The 21272-nt window shown below is 41.7% G+C and overlaps 2 protein-coding genes across 6 annotated transcripts; both read right to left on the bottom strand.

The window, feature by feature from the left end:
* Positions 1–1864: 1864 nt before the first annotated feature.
* timeless (timeless circadian clock) lies at positions 1865–11412 on the bottom strand. 4 transcript variants are annotated; one of them, XM_028406013.1, is made up of 31 exons: positions 11350–11401; positions 11174–11202; positions 10923–10973; positions 10591–10679; positions 10309–10423; positions 10124–10186; positions 9903–10004; positions 9622–9777; positions 9395–9528; positions 8802–8889; positions 8531–8707; positions 8239–8456; positions 8051–8154; positions 7709–7878; positions 7498–7623; positions 7042–7193; positions 6747–6844; positions 6543–6666; positions 6234–6435; positions 5992–6131; positions 5793–5872; positions 5573–5696; positions 5386–5468; positions 5166–5320; positions 4805–5033; positions 4583–4651; positions 3995–4113; positions 3533–3755; positions 2776–2827; positions 2602–2690; positions 1865–2454 (listed from the first exon to the last, which is right to left on the bottom strand). In XM_028406013.1, the coding sequence occupies exons 5-31, from the start codon at positions 10417–10419 to the stop codon at positions 2324–2326; spliced, it is 3519 nt and encodes a 1172-aa protein (XP_028261814.1). In that variant the 5' UTR covers positions 10420–10423; positions 10591–10679; positions 10923–10973; positions 11174–11202; positions 11350–11401; the 3' UTR covers positions 1865–2323. The 4 variants fall into 4 exon arrangements, with proteins under 4 accessions (XP_028261814.1, XP_028261811.1, XP_028261813.1 ...); XM_028406010.1 differs by having other exon boundaries at positions 10591–10744; positions 10819–10973; positions 11174–11412; XM_028406012.1 differs by having other exon boundaries at positions 11174–11412.
* A 919-nt stretch (positions 11413–12331) lies between these two features.
* Positions 12332–17028, bottom strand: prph (peripherin). Of its 2 annotated transcripts, XM_028406015.1 has the most exons (9): positions 16411–17028; positions 15123–15183; positions 14705–14800; positions 14430–14594; positions 14223–14348; positions 13920–14140; positions 13617–13669; positions 13168–13241; positions 12332–13044 (listed from the first exon to the last, which is right to left on the bottom strand). In XM_028406015.1, exons 1-9 carry the CDS (start codon positions 16953–16955, stop codon positions 12973–12975), a joined length of 1413 nt encoding a protein of 470 aa, XP_028261816.1. In that variant the 5' UTR covers positions 16956–17028; the 3' UTR covers positions 12332–12972. The 2 variants fall into 2 exon arrangements, with proteins under 2 accessions (XP_028261816.1, XP_028261817.1); XM_028406016.1 differs by lacking the exon at positions 13168–13241.
* Between the last annotated feature and the right edge of the window lie 4244 nt (positions 17029–21272).

The following is a 21272-nucleotide window of genomic DNA, read 5'->3' as shown; positions in this document are numbered from 1 at the left end:
AATCCCCCCCCCTCTGTCTCCATCCAGCGTCGGCGGCGGTTGGGCCGTTGGAGGCGGGGGAGGGAGGAGGGGGGGGGGGGGAGGAGAGGGTGAGGGAGGGGGGTGAGGGAGGGGGTGAGGGGTGAGGGGTGCTGCTGCTTCAAACATAATGTATATTATAATAAACATAATGTCACCAATGTCACTGCAGACTGAATTTTTTTAATGTTATTTTATGTATTTTGTTTCATAATCTCACGGTAAACAAACTTAAGATAGCTAATGCTAGCAAATGCTAACTCATAAATAAATGATTAACGGGCACTTAAATTAACTAGAAGGAGAAAAATACAACAGCGTACAGACCATCTGCTACAGTTACTCATATATTATTACATACGGTGTATCCTCTTAATTCTTAATACAATTTTTATTTGTACAGAATAATCTACTTACAGCCGAGTGCTGCTTTCCGAGTATATAGCATAAAAAACATCACATTCATTCATTCTTATCTCCATCTAACTTTTTGGAATGCTAAAACTTCACGACAGCAATTATTAACATTATCAACAACTTACTATAAAAACACACATGATCCCAAAATAATGCCTGTAAGTAAGCATAAAGACCAGAAACAGATACTCCAAACTTTAAAAGTATAAACAGAGTAAATGGAGGGGTACACATCTGTTGAACACACAGTGTGATAAGATGAGCAGCAGTGTTAAGAAGTAAAGGTGGACTAGTTTTAACTCATGTGTGTGTCTTCACAGAGGGGCTTTGCTGGGTGCAGGGAGGAGCAGCTGGTGACAGGGGATCCTGAGGACTGTGTTGGTACATTCAGGAATGAGCTGCAGCTGTGAGAGCTGTTTGTAGGAGCACTACTTTTCCTCTTCATATGGCCACAGCTTAGTTAAAACCTGCATGTGTTCATTTCTTTTACCACTTTCATGTCTACATTTACACAGGAAATCACTGATCTGCTCAGTGAGGGTTGACTTCCAGTCTTAAAATGCACATGTAACTAACACTAGTGAAATTTGAATTGAGTCCTATATGTGACTCACTAACAATTAATGTGGGGAACGTTTTTTTTATGCTGCCTCACAACTGAACAGACAGGTACTGTATTCTGGAGAATTGTCTCATGTGCCCACAGGGTAGGTAGTGCCTTCACAACATACATGATGCAACCATTACATGGAATTGAGTCTGTGAGCATATAATTTGAGTTCAGCTCAGACTACAACTTCCAGCACTCTGCATCCATCTTCATATTACAATCCATGCGTAAGGTTTCCATTTTCTGAGATGTAACGTCTGGCATGTTCACGTGTTTGCAACACACAGCCTGCACACAATTTACTCTTGAGTCACCAAACAATGAGTCACCTCTGTTTAATATACAAACTGTCCGTGCCAGGTTTAGCTTACACTCATGGAGACATGTTAGGTACAGCTCTGTGCAGAGGAAGTGAAAAACCTTTAACCACTTAGCTTCACATGCTTAACTCACAGCAGTATCTGTGGATTGTCAGGTTTACTTCTTCTGGCTCTGTAGGCTGAGGGGGGCAGAGCAGATGCTGTGACAGGAAGTTACTAACACGGTCCAGATGTGAGGACAAAAGACCACCTCCAACAGCTGAAAAACGTGGGTGACTATTCACAGCAACAAGATCTACAACCGAATCAAAAGATATGTTCATCAGTTTTGCATCAGTATGACAAAAAAAAAACACCCAAGACTGAGATTTTGATCAGTCTGTTTTCATGCATCTCCTTACTTACTACAGAAAAATGCAAAATCAGTAGTAGGTAAATAAAAAAAAGATTACCTAAAATGACTTTACATTTAACAAACAGTTAGAAAAAACCCCATACATTCAATTATCCTGTTGTTTATTCACGAAGTTGATACCAAATATATGCCCTCTAGTGTTAAAACCAGCACGGTGCAACAGAGAACAGCTAGAGCCGCTGCTGAATTCTAGCAACAGTGATGTTTAATTACGAAGCATGCAAAGTGAACATTTGAAATGACTGAAAAGTCATAGAGAAATATCTGTAGCCCTGTGACAACATTCGGATAAACAGGAAACTAAACTACACAGGGATGAGGTGATTTACATGAAAAAGACAAAACTGACAGATCTTATATTCCACAACAGACAAAAGGTAGTAGCAATCATTTAATAGACATTCCAAATGGATAGGACCTGTGTATCTATAGGGACCCATTCTTTTGGGTTGTTTCTATTTAAATTTTCTGATCTCTTCAGGGCGGTATCCACCTTTGAATTTCTATGCATCTGCAGATTTTACTGTGCATTAGAGACTGCCACTAATCCTCATCCTCGTCTTCATCAATAAGGACCATCTTCCGTCTTCTCTTCACAGGAGCAGAGATATCCTCCCTGTCAGAGTCTGCATCACCATTTGTATTCACGTTCATCAAAACGGTGGAGACATCCCCTGTTAATACAGCAAAGTGTGACCCAAACTGTGCAACAACAAATCAAGGACTTAACTGGTCACTGTTGTAAAGGTTAGCTGAGAAGTGACAACTTCCAGTTGCCACACTTTATTTTATCTGGGTGTAATTATTTAAAAGCACAATACCATTCTGCTTCTCATCATCATCATCATCATCATCATCATCATCATCATCCAGAACTCTGCTTCGCTTAGTTGAAGTCTTCTCCTGAGTCCTGATGTGAGCAGGGACATATTAGGAATTAAGGTTCTGCAGTAGGCTTCTCTTACTGATTAACAAAACCCAGGATTGTACCTCACCTCTCGGTCACACTGTCTGTATCATCTGCAGAAGTGAAATCTGACACATCAGCTAAAAACACAAAAGGAAAAATATGAAGTCACACTAATTACTGACATGTCATGATAAGCAGTAGAATTGAACATATCCTTATTGTTTTAGAAACTTTCTATTTGTTTATGTTTTATTTAACTAGCACAGCAGAGAAACCGGAATTTCCATTTTTAACTATGTGTTACTGCTTTTTTCCAGCAAATAACAAAATAAGATAGTGGCAGAAAAACAGACACATTAACAAGCTGCTTACCAATGATGTGGCAGAATTAATTTGTTAAGGTCTATGAGCGAGTGTTAGGTACCGTTTGGTATTAAGTGAATAGCACTTCTGTTGCCTGTCTTCTGCAGACCTCCTGAGGACTGTAAACACCCCTGAGCAACTTAATGTATCTATCTGCAGTTTTTACAATCCATTAAAGATTGTGACTAATCCTCATCATCCTCAATCTTTTGTTCATAGCATCAGAAATCCCCTTTGTGTCTGAATCTTCAACATCTGCATAACGCTGAAACATTTCTTGAACTAGTATGCCTATATGAGATTCTCATATGTGTGATCTTACACTTTCACATGATAAACATGCACCAAGCAATTCTTGCTCCTGAACAAGCCAAAGAAAGCTATAAATTAGACGTGTTTATGTGTTACTTAATACATACAGAAAGCTGTAATTAAAGGGTGAAATCTGAGACCAGACACAGACCAACCTACACTTGTACCTTTGGTGGTGGTGTGGTGTTTTGTCTTGTGTGCGAGCAGCAGAGCTCTCACAGCCTGAGCCCTCTCTTCACCCGAGACCTCCTCAACCTCCGCATCAGTTGGGCTCCTGGGCTTGACTTGCTCCTCACCATTGGTAGGTTGGTCCTCTCTTAGACTAAGAGCGGCAGCCGCACTCCGAAGCTGAGATGGGCTGATCTTAGCTGGGATCCTCCAGAAGGACTCCTAGATACAGAGCAGTAAGATATAACCAATCAACATATAATATATTATTATTATTATTATTATTAACAATAATAATAATAATACAAAGTAGTAGCTGTACAATTTTCAGGGTCCACTTTTTAGAAAATACTTATCAACAACATTAATAAAGGCAACAATGTCCAAGGGAAGAAGAGCAGAAGAAGCACTTTTCAGAGTGGTAGTGATTTGGTAGTGAAATACCACACGCAAACACAAACCTGTTCATTTGCAGGTGCTCGCATTCCCAATTTGCGTAACAGCCTCTGGAATCTCTTATTGTCCATTGCTTCTTCATTTGCCTCAGACAAAGGGACAAGTGGAACAGGCTGGGACACACCTGGGAACAAAATACTTTCATCCAAGTGATACTGTGTAGTTTTTCCTATTAAAATATTAACTCATAACACTGTAAGTGGTCCCATAGCCTGAGTGTGCCTGCAGCATTTGAACCAGCACTATGTAGCTCTATGTCATATGCTTTAAGATGTACTTTAGCTACAGATTATAGGCCGTAGCATGGACATGTATAGATTAAATGAATAACTTGTATAGCAGTGTGTCTGTGTGTGTGTAAAAAGCAAATAAATGACACAATAATAAATAATAATAATAATAAATAAATAATAATAATAAATAAACACATAATCCTGCCATATCATAAGAAATTTGATCATTACACTCCATTGTGTTGCCTCAACAGCATTAATTCCAACCTGTTTATCATAACTTCAATAGAGACCCCCAAACACCTCAATAAGTAGCATAAAATAACTGCATAGTGTCTAGATACTGTTTGTTACGCTTACCATCATCTACACGATCACTCGCTGTTATGTTTAGACAATTCTGTATCCACAACAAGGGTCCCGACATGCCTGAAGAGAACAAAATGAACACGCAATTTACTTTGTCTCGTCTCACAAATAAGGAATTTTTGAAAAATATACCACATTATCATATCACCATCTCTACATTTGACTTCTCTGAGTTGAGACCAACCTAAAGACAGGACAGGGCCTGTGTCTCACCTTGCTGATATAGAGCATGCACCATCTGGCTTACATCAGCTCTCCTCTCTGCTGTGGTGTGCATGCTTTGAAGACTGCTGCCACCATTTTGTGATTTTTCTCTCTCGTGCTCTTCATCTTCCTCCTCCTCAGTCTCTTCAGACTCATCCTCTCTTTCATCCTCATCATCCATGTCAACGGGATCGTCTGGGAAGCCTTGTGTTAGTTCAGCTAAGAAGTCGTCCTCAGTCTGTGGCACAAAAGATATTATGGATTATACATTGTATTCTGATTATATTTTTTTTGTTAGAGATATCAACATCTTTGTGTTCATGCATCATGATCTCAGTTTAACAGACCAAAGTGCATATGAAGTAATTACCATTCCTTTTCCAGAGCTCTTTGTTTGAGCGCTGCGACTTCTCTTCTTGTAAAGTTCTCGCCTCTCAGACACCAGGCCCATACTGAGCAGCTTGTCCACCACACGTGCACGGGACCGCTTTGCCGTGAGCTTCTTCAGGATGTTACCCAGCACATCTGTAAAATAGGTATAGTTAGGGGCAGGCAGTTACTCAAAGTAAAAATGCTACCCTGCTCTGTACCATCAGAATCTTTGTACTCATCAAACAGCATCTGCAGCTCCTGCTCCTGATCCTCAGTCCACAGAACAATTCCAGTGCCTTTCCTGTGAATTAGAAAACTTTTTTTAATCTGGAACTCATTCACAGTGCAGAATACAGTAAATTGGCACAATGGTTCTCACTTTATTTACAAAGCTAGCACACATACTTCTGTTTCTTAAGTTCTTTAGCGTTGTCCACCAGGCCCAGATGCACCAGTTTTGTCACTACCTGTCGACGTGTGCGGCTGCTGTTGCTAAGTAACGGCAGCAGAGTCTCTACGATGTCTGGCACTGAGCATAGGAATGAAGGGACAATTAAAAAGAAGCCAGACCTGAGTGCAACTTAACACACAACAGATGAGATGTTAAGCCAAATGGAAAGCAAACCTTCAGAATCACGGTGTTCTTCATAGAGTTTACGCAGCTCTTCTTCTTCCTCCTCTGTCCATGCTGGTTTCTTTCCCACCCTGACATATTTAGAAAAGTGTGCAACAATAGTTTTGATTGGGAACAAATAATGCACAAATGTGTCATTAATTTTAATGTGGTTGGCTTCATCAGAGAAACACAAAGAGAAAGGACCCACTCGTCTTTGCTGTAGCCTTCAGTCATCTCTCGTACAGCAGTCACATTTTTCCAGAACAGCAGCTCAACATATGCCTTGTTGTTTTGTGCAGCCAGTGAAAAGAATCTGCTCAGCACATACTTGGCAAAGGTCACTAATTCCTGTGAAGGAGAAAAATAGGGTTAAGCTCTGGATAATCTTCAGTTTTATATCAGCAGCAGCTGAAATCAGTAAAGACAGGTTTTTTCCTTTTTCTTGTGGACCTTGTAAGCAGCTGCAGCGGGGTCACTCATGATTTTGTTCAAAAGGTGGAAGACTGAGAGCTGGAAGAACAGGGCATCCATCTTGAGGTCAACAGCCACACGGTGCAGCATTCGAACAATGCAGTGGTTTGTGTGGGGAGTGTTTTTTGAGTAAGATTTCAACAGGAGGAGGTAGGGACGGACAATACTGGGGTTGGCGAACCTGTAAAGGGCCAACAGAAGGGACACACCTGTGTTTGTAGGAAACTGTCTACAAAACAAAAAGTATTTTTAAGTTTAGGAATGAGTGACAATAACTACTTTCCTCACCTCTTGACAAAGTCTAGAAAGTTAAATTCTGTTTCAGAAATTTGAACAGACTCCAACTCTTCCTCTTCTAATTCTGCTCCATCATCTTCCTCCTCCATGCCTCCAGTCTCAGGTGGAGGTGGTCCTGAAAGTAAAAGCCAAAGTTTAAAAGCTGTGATGCAGAAGTGGAAAACAAGGCAAATTAAAACACATTTAAAAATCTACTTGGCAGATTGGCTTGGAGGATCTGCTTAAGGAGTTCTAGTTCTTCTTCGGGTTCCACGTCAGCCGACCCAAACACATCTCCCTCTGGCCACACCTCCCTGAACAGGAGAAAAGATATATAAGTAAAAAAATAAAGTAGTATAATAATAAATTGTTACAATAAAATGCACAATGATGCTGTTTAGTTTTAGCTGAAGACTTGTTAATCAGCCCTGTACAAACAGTTTGGTAACAGCCTGAATGTAGCTCATATAGCGTTTAAAGGATGTGTAATTTAACGGCAAGTTTTACTGACCTGGCAGCACGTAGCAGTCCCAGAGCTTCTGGACCCAGTCGAGCCAGCAGAGCATCCTGCACTCGCACCATGGCCTCAGTGCGTTGCTCCTCAAGAGGGGTTTCAGACGTGGCATCAAAGGGCACAATGCTTTCTGTTATAGACTCTGACAGCTGCAGACAAGATATAGCATTCATTAAGCACAAGCGATTGCAGACATCTGAAGAGTCACTTCTATCATCAATTCAAACAATTTCACTGCAATATATTTGTCAAAAACCAAAGCTTATTCTCCCTGCACCACCAACTCAGTGGCACGGAAACCCCACCACCAACTAACATTTATAGAGGTTACAGGATCAGAGAACACAGTTCACAACCATAAATGCTCATAATGGTGTAGGGTACACAGGACACTACAATCAGGCTTCTGACAAGTGTCTTAAGCTCCCCCTGAGGGTTGATTCTTGAACAAACCTGAAAGCCTGAGTTCTTTAGCTCTTCCTCCACAACCTTCCAGGTCTCTGCCAGGGCTTCTGGACTTGTGTCTGGAGCTGACTGATTTTTTTTACCCTGAGACCTCCTCCGCCTCACTTTTTTCTTCTGCAGAAGTGACAGAAGGAGATATAAACATTTTAAGGTGGGTCAAGCAGAAATAAAATACATATTTAATAGAAGAATACAATACCTGCACCATCAGGTTTTTGCGACCATTGCAGAAACGGTCTAACATGCGCAGGAAGAGATGAGTGGACTCCACCAGGTCTTTGAGGTAGGAGTAAGGCTGTCTGGTTTCATCATATTTTCTCAGCAAAGTTAAAAAAATCTCCCTGTACTCCATCAGGTAGAATATGTTACCTAGAAGGTGAAGGTAAACTGATGAGACACCTGGAAGTATGTCAGTATACAGAGTAATATATCAATAAAAAAAAGGTACACATCAATGCCACTAAAGAGTTATAAAAAATAAAGAAAAATAAGCATAAAACTGTACTCTTAAAAGACTAATCTAGAGCAAGTGGAATCTTACTTTTAATAACACTGGAACTCTGACGGATGCTTTCATCTGGTGAGCGGTCCATCTCATTCACAGTGAGCAGCAGTTCCTGATAAGCCTTAAGTGCCAAGTGCATCCTGAAAGAACAAATGACAGCAGTATGTAACTAAATCACATGTTTTTAATAGGTTCCTTACTAACAGTCCTGACAATCTGTTTACCTGCGGGACCAGGATGTGGCCTCTTTCTTGTCTGTGAGCAGCATCTCGTAGTAGTTGGTAATGTTGCGCTCAATATAGTGAAAAGCACGGACAGACATGGTCTCAGAGACCAAGTCAGCACGGAAACCATTACCACGGTTGAATGCCATGAAAAAGCTGAGCGCCCAAAGATAATAGGTCTCATCGTGCTGCTGAGTCTGCTCTCGAATCAGACTTTCCTGTAGACAAGAAAACAAAACAATATTTGCATCACTGTGGTACTAGGTCTTTCCTTAATTTCTTGTTGGCTTACCTTAACAAGGTACATGAGTCGATTGTAGCAGTTTTCCAAGAAGTCCACGCAAAACTCTCGGAGAAAGAGTCTCACATTCAAGGCTGAGCGGCGCTTGTCTTTACATTCCAGGGCCTGTCGGTTCCTCTTGGGAACACGTCTCACTGCTTTGCCAATGTCATGAGTGTAATTTTTGAACTAAGAAATACACATGAAAATAATTTTTGTTAATTTAACTACTCATGGACTGGATTTCTCGACAGATTTGAGTCCTGGAAGTTGCACTACTCACACTGTTAAGGTTTCTGTGATAGATCACGTCTTTTTCCCCAATTGCCTTAAGGCCTTGAACAACAAAAGAACCTCCAAAGCGAGAGTGTCTAAAGGAAACAGTGACACATTAACTGTGAGGCAGAATATATAGTGTATATGCAGTGCTGGGGATACTTTTGAATTCCTGCTGTAAAATGAGGACAGCCTAACAAGTGAGTATTCTTTGTGACTATGCTTTGCATTTATTTCAACCAGTCATTAGCTTTATTTGTTACTACATTGCTGCAGAGGCTTTCCAACTAAAAGCAGCTGAGTATGTAGAGATCTACATCTGAAACCTGCTGCCTCTGCTAAATGGCTTTTTGGCTACAAGACTCTCAGTTTTGGAGAAGTCAGCACAGCTGGACATTCTCTGACTTAAGGTAAGCCAGCAAAATGAGACAGAAACACCTGTCTGAGGTAAAAGAAAACCTGTAACTGTGATGCTGATGCAGTAAAATCCCCTGGCAGCTTGCTGTTCTTTGCAAAAGCCCAGTACACCAATGTATCCTTGCAGCCATGTTCGAGCTGTTAGTGACAGTAGTGACAGTGTAAAGAAAACCTTGTCTGTACCTGGTTCCTCTTTGTAATGTGCGAGAACGTTTCTCTGCGTGCTCCCTCTGCCTCAGTGCCTCCAGTTCATGAGTGTCTCTGTGTTTCTCTTCTGCTGAACGAGCATGACCAGCACTCACCAAAGCATCTGGTGTCTATGGAGAGGGAAAAAAAATAAAACCATGAATAATAGAGCATATGGAAATCTATATGAATGTACTTCAAAATGGTTCTTCTGTCTCTCTAACCTGGTCTCTGAACATGAGGGAGATTATCTCCAACACATGCATGCTCCACCGCTGCTCACTCTGGGCTGATGCCAGGAACTTAACCAGGTCATCAAAACCGCTCATGTGAATGGCCCACAGCACCCTGTCATGCACACTGGCATCATCATCCACTTTCTACAACCAGACAGAATAACAGAGATTAGGGATGCAGGTAGTGAAGGTAACATGGAGGTTAAAGGGGCTCACTGTACGACAAGTCCATCAACAGAATTTTATTACTGTCATGTTAAAAGTCAGACCTTCTCTTCGTTGGGGTTTGCTGGCACATGAAGCATATTCCTAACCAGCAGCAAGATCCTCTCGATCAGCAGGTTATCTTCCTCCTGCCTTTGCTCCCAGTCCTGAGAGATTAAAAAATGAATAGGCAGAAACAGCAGAAAAATCCAAATAAACATTTAAAAAAATCCTAATCCATTTGCAGTTTAGATTTATGCAAAGATGACAACCAGAGAACACTCACAAGTTGTAGAAGGTTGTACAGTGTCTCACTTAAAATGCCAAACACATTCTCAGTGGCAAACGCCTGAAAATAAAACAACACAAAACACAATACAGTGCTATTTATACAACACTCTAACCAATGCGCTGCTGTGTATAAACAGAAATTGAATAAACCATAAATATACACTTTAGTGATACTATTACCTCTTTATAGGCTTGTAAATGAGATGTCACTTGCAGATAGTGATGCCTAAACACTGGGTCATCTGGGACTTTACCAAAGCAAAGTAAGGCCGGCTGAGTAATGTTGACCATGAGCCTGACAAAATAAACAACACATTCATATTTACAACCAATACAGCTTTACAGAAAATAAAACACTTCACGCTGAAAACAAAACAGTGCAACAATAGTGTATCACACATTTGACAGTGCTCATTTGTTATGAACCATTATCATTTTGAATTTTCATATAAGGACTCATACCTGATGCAGGCATCAAACAAGGCTTTGTCCTGTCTGTACTGAGTGATGATAGGCAGCAGGTCATTCTGTACAATCTGGCTTGCACCCAGCTGTTGGCGGACATCACGGGTGTCATCTTCATGCCTCAAATACCGAATCAAGTCTTTCACACTCTCTGCAACACAGAGACAATTTAAGGATCATGTCCTTATGACAACAAACTATTTTTACCATTTCAAAACAACTCACCCAAACAGTCAGCCTCCTTGTGATAGGTGTCTCCCTCCAGATAACCCAGAGCGCTGCATGTTGCCAGAAGTTCACAGTTCATCTTGAATTCATTCATAAACTACCTGCCAGCCTGGAGGTGCAGGGGTTCAGTCTCAAGTGCCAGATGTATTGACCTATACAGACATAATATAGGATATACTATCGCAATATTTTACAGCACAATTTAGTGCATCACGTGTGTATTGTTCTTTATAGAGCTAATTTTAAGACAAGAACTGATCCGACTCTCCGACTTAACGTAAACAAGCAGAGGTTGACGTAGATTATGTCTATGTTCATATTTTCTCCATGAAGAGCCGCAGCTTCTTCTTACCTTGCTAATGTTATGTAGCCACTGAGCAGCTAGCGTCAGCTTGGGATGAAAGCAGTTCTGGTTTAGAATAAGAATGTGTGGAAATATATGAACCAACCGGGTCGTTCAAATGTAGAAACTCTTCATGTGGTGTATTCAAAGTCCGCCGCTGCATGAAGTTAAAATGTTCACATTACCATTAAAGAGTTTCGACTAATTTCCTCACAAATCTGACAACTCAGACAAGTCTCGCGCCAAGACAGCGAGCGAAAACTCTGAAGCGGAAGTAGAATGACGTCGCTGCTGAGCACATCTTTTGCCCTAGAATTGGTTTCGCAGGCCGCAACGTGCTACGCTCAAGATGACAAAAAAGCTTCAGTTGGCGAAATAACAATGTTAAATTTAAATGAAGAAAGTTGAAACTGTGGTTTAGGATTCCTTTACGTCTGAGTGTGCCAGAGTTAGTGAGGTTTGTGCATTTCAGCTGCAGTTTGAAATAAAATGTGGCCTGAAAGGTTGAATTCAGGGCAAACCTCGGCAGGTCAAAATGCTCATTTAGTTGTTTGCAGCGTGCACCTTTTTATAATGAAGTTTTTGTGACAGTGTGTAACGTTACGTTAGTGGAAACTAAGCAGAGACCTACAACAGATGAATACGTTTTTGGAGAAACAGTTGGGCAACTATGTGCCTGAAGACCAAAAGAAGGGACACGTAAAGGTACAGTTGAATTTTTAATATGGCGTGCAAAGGTAGTGAACCTCCTTACTGCTAATTCGTCATTAAAAACTGTGCAAATACGCTTGTGGACAATTTTCACGAACTATTCAAGAACTAGTGGAGAGGATCTGCTGGCATCTAGTGGTGAGGTTTCTCTTTTCAACATTAACATTAAGGCCTCTAGAAAGTGTTCTTTATTAGAAAAGAATATTTATTAAAATAACACTTGGTGAGTGCACACCTGTATATTCTCCTATATGGTGCTCCTATGATTGATGGTGAGGTATCTTGTTTTGTGTCTGGTCCCTTCCCATGTAGGCCTATGTGTTTGCTCATCCTTCTTATGTGTTGCTAAAGCTCAGGCACTTCTAAAAGGAAGTGAAGTGCAGGATAGGCAGAAGAAAAGGAAAGTTAGTAGATTGCAGAACTACAGTTGTCCTAATTATGGACAAAAAACACAGATTTGGTCTAATTAAGTTTATTTGCACATCATCAATCTTGCCAGATGCACACAGCATTGCAAAGCACATTCAGCAAAACTCTTCTCTGTTTATTAATGACAATCATGATTATTAATAATCCTAGTCTTTGGTGAAAAGGTGGTTTGCACAGTCAGAGGGTAGCAAAGCATCTAAAACAAATGCACTCGTTTGTTTTTTTTAAGGAGTGTTGGTCAAAGGGCAGTGTCAGAAAGTTTGTTAGTAAGTTGTATCTACAACACAGACTAGTAAATTCTGCATTTAAACTACCTATGTCAGCCTGCATTTTAATATCCTGCTACAAAGGTGTGGTCGTCTAAGGAATCCACGGGATTGCACTGTAAATCAAGGCCTCAAGTGGTACTTGAATGGGTTTGCTCAGCCCTACAGATAACAGAAGTGTTTAGCAAAAGTTGGGTTTTTTAAATAGCACCAGATTGACGCTGTCTAAAGGAATTTATTAAATATTGCACCTATGCTGAAAGACACTTTGCTAGACAATGGAACATATAACAAGTAGGAATGAGGACTACACCGATCAGGAGTTGTTTTTGTTCTATTTGTTCATGTTGTTAGAAATGTTTTGCTCATGGCACTGGCCTTCACAGTGTCTAATGACTTTATCTACTCGTCCTTGTCATCCTTGTCAGTTCTATCCAAGTCTCTCTCTTTCTCCCTCCTGGATTCCTTGACCACCTGGTGAAGAAAAGATAAACCAGGTTAAGTCAGAAATTCATACAATGATCAGTTTAGTTGATCAAAAAAATTATTCTTGTTATTTTGCATCATGTCTTTTTTTTCTTCTTCTTTTTTATGTACCTCTCCATCTCTAGTCTCAACTGTCTTTATCACCACAGTCCTCTTGCTCTGGCTTTCAGGAGTTTTTTCATAGTCTATGAAAAGTCAGATTAAAATGCTGCTGAGACTTTGAACATTCAGATAAGTTTCCATTCACAAAAGGTTTGCTTTCTGATCACTTCTAAATCAGCAACCACCAATCACAGATTTGTTATTGATCCAGTGATAAGCTGTGTGGGGTTTGGGCACTCCTGTGTTCTGGAAGTAGAGATCCCATTATGCTACATGCTACAAAGCTACAAGGCTCTCCTGGTTAGTCAGTGCAAAGATGAATGTTTCTGTTTTCCTGAGAACAATAGTGATAAGTGAAGGGAAAATACTTCCAGAACAAGTTGCTTTATAACATTTCACAAATATATTTGAAGCTTAAATCATGTTTGATCATAAAGATAAAGAGAAATGGAGCTTACCTCGCCCATCAAGGTGATTACTCATGCCAATATTGAGGATTGGGACAGTAATCCTAGCAACAGGAGAAATAAAGCGTGTGTTATGTCCTGTAAAGAAAATACATTTGATTCACTTTGCCTGAGGTTAAAACTGTTGTTGACAAATCAACAAAGACAATACGAAGGCCTCAGAACGGAGCTCTGATCTGATCTGAGATGACCAACATATAATTCTGATTCTGATTCTGATATAGTTTAGTGGCTCACTGACCAATAAAGAATCCAGTGTTCACCAACCCTTGAACACAGGATGTTGTCTCTCACCTGCTCTCCTCCCCTTCCAGCAGCTTACGGTAAGTGGCAATCTCAATGTCCAGAGCCATTTTGACATTGAGGAGGTCCTGGTACTCCCTCAGGTGGCGAGCCATCTCCTCCTTCAGATGGCGAATCTCTTCCTCCAGTCTCCCCACATTGTCCTGGTAGTTGCCAATCTCATTGCCAAACTGGTCCTCCATTTCACGCATCTGCCTCAGCAGAGCTTCATTCTAAAGACATACAGTAAGATTTAATGCAGTCTAATATAACACATCAAAGCACGACTACTGTCAAGGTGATATTTGGTCTTACTGTGTTCTTCAGTGCATCAATTTCACAGTTGAGAGACTGGATCTGTCTCCTGGACTCGTTGGCCTCTTGCTTGGCCTGTCTCAGAGCATCAGTGTTGCGCTTGGCAGACTCAGTCAAATCAGCAAACTGCAAGAATAGAACAAATGACTCAGTGAATGTTGGTTCATATGTAGCTGTGAGAGTCTGTCTGTCGGTTCGTCTGCCTACCTTGGACTTGTACCAGTCCTCAGATTCTTGCATGTTCTTTAAGGCAATGGTCTCATACTGGGCCCTAATGTCCCTCAGAGCACCAGTAAGGTCGGGCCTTGAAGTGCTGTCCACCTCCATCTTCAGCTGCTGGGTTTGGACACTCACTTGGACATCCTGGATTTCCTGATAACATGAGATTTTTTTATGTAAAAAGACACAAATGAATGGTGAAAAGAAGGATCAGCTCCATTTTTGGTTGCAGTGTGGAAACAGGCAGAGGCAACATCTTTTACTTCATCATGGAGTTTCTTGAGGAACTCGATCTCATCCATCAGAGACTCAATCTTCCTCTCCAGCTCCAGACGGGACAGAGTGGCATCATCCACATCCTAGAAAAGAAAACACAACTGCAGTATGTCAATCTCCTGATAGGAGTTAATAACCAGTATTTGATCTCTAACAGTTTTGCTTGTACAAATCATTTGTAGCTGTAGGGGAAACTATTTTTGCAGACAAGTGCATTAGCTAAATGGGTCTTTCCTGTGCACTAGTAGATCAATACCATTTTAGACATCTGGCCTGTCATATTACTCTGCCACTGCTAGGGAGGTGACGGTGATGGGACAAAGCTGTTCATTTTGACCTGACATCTGAGACAGGCGGATGCTGTGATCAATATGGTAATCATGGTCCAGTGAACTGAGAGTTTACCTTGCGGAAGGCAACCAGGTTATTCTCAGCATCTGCCCTCTTCTGTGTTTCTTCATCCAACCTGAAAACACAACATTTCAAATGATGTACAGATTACCCAGAAACCCTTAAAGGTAAGAGAGAGAAGAGAAGAAGGACACTCCTGCTGTCAAAGGTTACATCAGGGCATCAGCTGGCAAAAAGCTTTCTGGATCAATTTGTTAATTCACTGTCCCGTAAAAAGGATTTTGGGAGCGTGCCCACTGGGATCAGCAGCTGCTCTTTTCAACTAATGTGGCTACAGTTCAATAAGGTCGTCTGCAGACACTTAGGTTATGTACACAGTTTGCAGTGATGGGACGAAAATCATTGAACACCAGCAACAAATGCCAGGATATTGATAAAGCTTAAAAATCTGCAAAGAAAAAGGACATTTCATTCAGCTCAAATCCAGATTTCTAATATGCTCAAGCAAACTGAGTTATAATTCAACATGATGTGTCGCATATCCTATCACCATATATAGGTTTTCACATCCTGTTTTCCCTTTTTCCTCCCATTGTGCTGTACATGTGGTCTGAGTGTGCGTCTGTCCTCTCAGACAGGAGTCTTGCTCTTGCGGAACATAAAGTAGATGAGTGGGTCCTGCCTCCTCATCTTTAATTCATGCTGAGTTACATGGGGCCCTTTTGTCCTAATGGGCTCGCTGGCACCATCCCATCGGCACAGAGGGACAGTGAAAACACACCTAATGGAGTCATTGAGTCACATTGATTTTTCCTAAGGCAATTCTAGCCACGCCTGATACCCAACCTCTCTTCCTCTGGACCCATTTCCTCCCTCCTCCCATCCCCACTTCTCAGCTGGCCCCACCCTGTGTGTGGACTGTCCATCCTCCTGCACCTTTGTCCTCTCATCTCCCCATATACATGTTATTAAAGTATGTTATTAAAGTTTATTAAAGTAAACTGTAATTGTTAAGCACATTATTGCTGTCACTTTGCTATCATGTTAATGTACTGAGATCAGACATGCAATCAGCACACATGATTCAGTGCAGCATCCTGTATCATGCGGTTGCTCTTGTGCCACGCCCTACACCACCAGCCTTACTGGAGCTAAGTGGAAGATACTTTCAGGGACTCTCTCCCTCCCTGGGCTTTAAGCGGACTGTGTATATTATTTTACTACACTTTCTGTGTGACTACTGTACTGTAATGGTTTAATTTTCTTGAGACTAGGTTTATCTATCTATTCTTCATGTCCTCCTGCTCAAGTCATCTTTCTTTCTCATCACATTGGTACCAACCTCTGCTTTAGTAGAGTCAAGTCTTCAGCCAGGTTGTCCCTCTCCAGCTGGTACTGGTCCCTTTCTTTGCCGATAGCGTCCATCTGGCGACGGATTTCCCTCAGCTCCTCCTGGAAGAGCTCGGATGCACGGTTAGGCTGGCCATGCTGCTGCTGACCCTTGTACTGGTTGAGCTCCTGCTGCAGTGCGCCGTTCTGCTGCTCCAGGTAGCGCACCTTCTCGATGAAGCTTGCAAAGCGGTCATTGAGCTCCTGCAGCTCAGCCTTCTCATTGCTGCGAGTGGTGAGAAACTCCTGGTTGATGGCTTCGGCCAGGGTAAAGTCCACCTTGTCGTAGCTGAGACGAGGGGGCTGAGGGCTGGGACGGGAGCGTTGTTGGTGGTAGGTGGTGGAGCGGGATGCTATCACAGGTGACATGGAGCGCATGTAGCGCCCCCCAGAAACAGGCATACGAGAAGACACGGAGGAGTAAGAAGACATTGGGATGGGATGTGGGCTTCCAAAGGTGCGCCTGTAGGAGGTGGAGGTATGCATTGAATGGCTCATGGTTGATCTGGTTCTGTTCTCTGCCGCTGTGTGAAGGAGGCAACCTGGAGACTTCAAGATGCTTGTGAAGCAACAGGACATCAAACTGAGTGCTGAGGGTTTATATGCGCTCAGGCCAGATACCCTATCAGCATCACACCTCCCCCCTCCCTGATTTTCTCCTCACCCCACCCACATGGAGCCTTCCTCCATCACTCATCGGCATACAAGCTTTGACCACTCCCTACCCTTCAGAGACAGACCGTGCCTCTCATTGTGCTTTCACTAGCACTCAGTCTTACTCTCTGTCTCGACAGTTCCACCCCTTTAACTAGAGCACATGGCAGGAAGCCAGACTGGCTTCCACATTGCTGTTTTTTTTAAAAGCTAAAGATGTCTGTCCAGCACCCCACCACTCCCCTCTCTGATGTATGTCCTCATTGACACTTTGCATTAGTGCTTACTCATCAGTTTTAATTATGTCTCTATATAAATCCTGCACATAAAAATGTGACTTCACTCCTGCCTACATGTCCTAAACTTTACTATCAAAAGTGCCTGTCACGGATTCTGTTACCTTATTCTCAAAAAGATAATGTGAAATTCTAACCCAAATTAAATCATATGGATACATTGATTTGATACCCCCCTCCATTTGTCTCTCTTCCTCTCTCCCCTCTGTCGCTCTCTCCTTTTACAGTAATGGAATACTTTATTGATATCCTGGGCGTCTGGAGCACAGCCATGACTCTGCAGTTATTCTATCCTTTTGAAATGCACTACTATAAATCCAGTAATCCCTGTTAGAGTATGAGTTGTCAGATAAGTCAATATCAGGTCAGCAGTGGTGTTTCAGTTCAGGTGGTGCTAAAGTGAGTTTCAGGCCTTGCACATCACAGAGACGGTGACTGTTGTCATGAGAGGACCACAGACTCAATGACTCAACAAAGACAAACGAGTACCTGCAGTAGGAGATATTTGTTATGCATTTTAAGATATATATGTATATATTTGACCCCCAAACATAATGGACGAATATTTAGTGAAAGTACGGTCAGAGTTAACTTTCATGAGATTTGTGCACAAAATCGCACAAATTCAGCCTGCCACTCTACGCACTGTGTCCTGAGAGGAGATGCTGGTAGTTATGGGCATGTTTTAAGTGTGGCGACAGGTGATGGCAGCAAGAATTAAAGTGCAGCATAGATACTGATGGTCTGTAGCAACAGCTGGTCCTTAGTATTCACAGATGCTCAGCTGTTTGTTTCCTCTTTGATGCATTCATTGATTAATTGCTCTGATTGGTTGACATTACCTCATGTTATGCTAACATTAATAAAAGGTGGGATAATCACGTACCAAGTAATCGCTTCAAAGTGACTGCTCTTTCCCAATGGTTTCGTTGGTAGCTCTCCTAGAAGGTTCTGTGTAACAAAGTCAGGTGAGGGTGGCATCAAACATTGTGGTTTGGGTTAACAACAAACTTCTCTGCCATTTTCTGGTGATGGGTAATGAGTGCTACTACTGGAGAGCCTGACACATCAGTGAACTGTAGAAATCAGCATGTAGGCCATATCCGTTTAGAGCAGCTGGTTTTATGTTGACATCACTGCAGATCAGAGCTGGACCTCTTTTGTTTGGTTTGTGCAGTGTGAAAGGGGCTAAAGTTCAGCATTGAGTTGAACATAAAATTATAATTTAGGCTTATGTGTGAAGAAGACAGGAAATATTCTGAAACATCAATGGTTGCTATAATTTCTGAGGCAGCACCTTTAAATCTTTCTACAGTTTCTCTTTGTGTGTGTAATTTTAACTGCAGACCTGCCTCCAATCCAGCATAAGGTTGACGTAATACAGAGCATGCTCTGTGTCGTCAGGGTGTGTCACTCTCCTTCCTTTGTGTCCTCAGTGAATTAGTTTTATCCAGCCCGTCCTTTTCTAATGCAGATACAAATGTAGACTATTTGTTTCTCTTTTAAATACCTGCCATGTCATATTATCCACATATTAATCAGCAGCCCTGATTCAAACTTTCCTTTCTCACATTTCTCTGATTGAATCAGACTTTGGGTTTTCCTCCTCCTAATGGACCATCTGCTGCACACTGCTGCTCTGTGCAAACATGAATATGCACTTGGTTTTGCTCCTAGATGTGCATATTGTGGAGGTCTGGCTCTCTGTGTAATAATAAATGGCCTGGTAGTCTTTGCTCTGTAATCTAATCAACCTGCTTTATGGTCAGTAACTCTCCTCTCTTTCCCTCCCCCCTCTGTCTCTCTGCACAGAGCACATCTCACTTTGTTTTTCCAGATCCTCCTTCAACCTCCAACGATGTCCTTTGTCAGAGTTTTCTATCAGTGTTAGGACCATCAGCATTTCCGCACTCTGATTAACAGTATATCTGTCGGGCACACACATGCATTTAAAAATAGCAAGCAAGTGGAATGATTGTGGATTGGCCTGTTTCAGTAATACTAACCACCAGGCAGATGTTACCGTTAGTTATTGATCCTTCTAATTCTCTGAGAATTCCTGAAGGGGCCATAAATTCAATTCTGCTTCTTTGACGCTGCCAGGCTAGAGTATCTGTCCCCTAACATACTGAGCTCTGAATGTGTGTCATGTTTCAAATCTAAACATGATTATATATCTCTGTCATATGGGAATTGTATAAATGTAAAATGTATTACAAACAGTGGTGAAGAGTATAAGTAATACTGCTGGAAGTTGAGGGGATAAACATTTATTTCATTCTTGTTACTTGCCTTAAACATGCTTTTTCTTATCAGATCCTGATTAGTCTGAACCACTGTGTTTTATCTTGAGGCACGTAACTTAAAACCTGATGAGATGGGTTGTTGCATGATCTGGTGAATCTCACATAAAGATTCTATCCTACACAGCTAAAAACTGTAAAAACTGGAGATAACTTTGTGTTGTAAGGGATGAGGACGTCGATGTGGAAATGCTGGGTTGCAGCTGTAGCACTGCACTGTGGTAGTCCTTCCAGCACCGAGGGCAGATGAAGGAAAATGCATCCCTTTTAAAGATCTGTTGCTAGGGAGTGGCGAGTAATAAAGCTTCGTTCTAATTAATCAGAGCTGTGTGGCTGCCTGGGTGGTGTCACCTCACTGACTCATTTCCACTTTCACTGCACGGAAGTAATTTGACAAAGAAAAAGCTCTTGAATCTACCTAGTAAATCTGAGCTGGAAGTCTGTTCCATCGGTAGCAGTGGTGGGTTGCTTTGGGAATAGTGGGGAGGATGCAGGGACCTATTAAATGCTGCTGGGCTGTCCGGGCTGAGGTAGACATCTGTGAAAAATGATTGCCTCCCAGAAGGGCTGTTGGCTGCTGAGAGGGAAGAGAGATGGCTGAGGAGCACTGGGTGCTCTTGACCAACAGACATGTTAATAGTCAAGACATGAGTAATGGCTGTGTGGGGTAATTACTGTAATGGTGCACAACCGTGTTATACAAGTCAATGGGAAGCATATTTTAACATAGATAAATACAGGGAGGCATTTAAGTGCACGCATGATTGATGCAATGCCATTACAAAGAGCCTGATGATATTCAGACACATTTCTATTTTATTTGTGACACCACAGGAGTTTATGAACACAAAGCAGAATGACTTTGGCTTCATAAATGCAGGCCTGTGATCACACCCCATCTTTCCTTTCACTTCCGTATTCCCTCCACATCCTGCCATCTTCCATTAAAGATTTTGCTGCAGTGACGTCAGCCTTTTTTCCTGCACTGCAGTGTGTCATATGATGTAAATATTATCAGCAGTGCTTTGTCGAGTCGCTGCATGAAGGTAGCAAGCAACAATTTAGTAAGTGATTGTAAGGGTGCAGAGAGCGGTGTGGGATGGTAGCACACTCAGCTGCACACACACAGTGTTCACACAGAACTTTCTGACAGCATCTTCTCTTCTCTTTGTGTATCTGGATGTTTATGTTGAGGTTTTACATATTTCCTTTTTGTTAAGAGTTACATGAGACATTTAAAATCCCACTACTGTTCTGGCAATTAAAAGCTGATGAGGTTTAAAAAAAAATAGAAGTTACCATCTGGAATCTCTTGCAGCAGATTATGCCTTTTGGATGATTTTTATTTAAGACATACAATGGTTTGGATCTTTTGATGGGTTTATAATGTTGTAATTTTGCAGAGGAGAAAACATCAGTTGTACCAGTATGTGTCTTCATGCAAGAACTTGCTTTCTTCTTATTGGTCAGATGTGTTGCTGTGGTACAAGAACAGTGTTATGGACCACATCATGGTTTTGTGACATGACTGACAGTTTCACTATGGGGTCAACCTACACAAG

This window comes from Parambassis ranga, chromosome 5, assembly GCF_900634625.1.
Source record: "Parambassis ranga chromosome 5, fParRan2.1, whole genome shotgun sequence".
Classification (NCBI taxonomy): Eukaryota; Metazoa; Chordata; class Actinopteri; family Ambassidae; genus Parambassis; species Parambassis ranga.
This window is presented reverse-complemented; position numbering and strand designations above follow the sequence as displayed.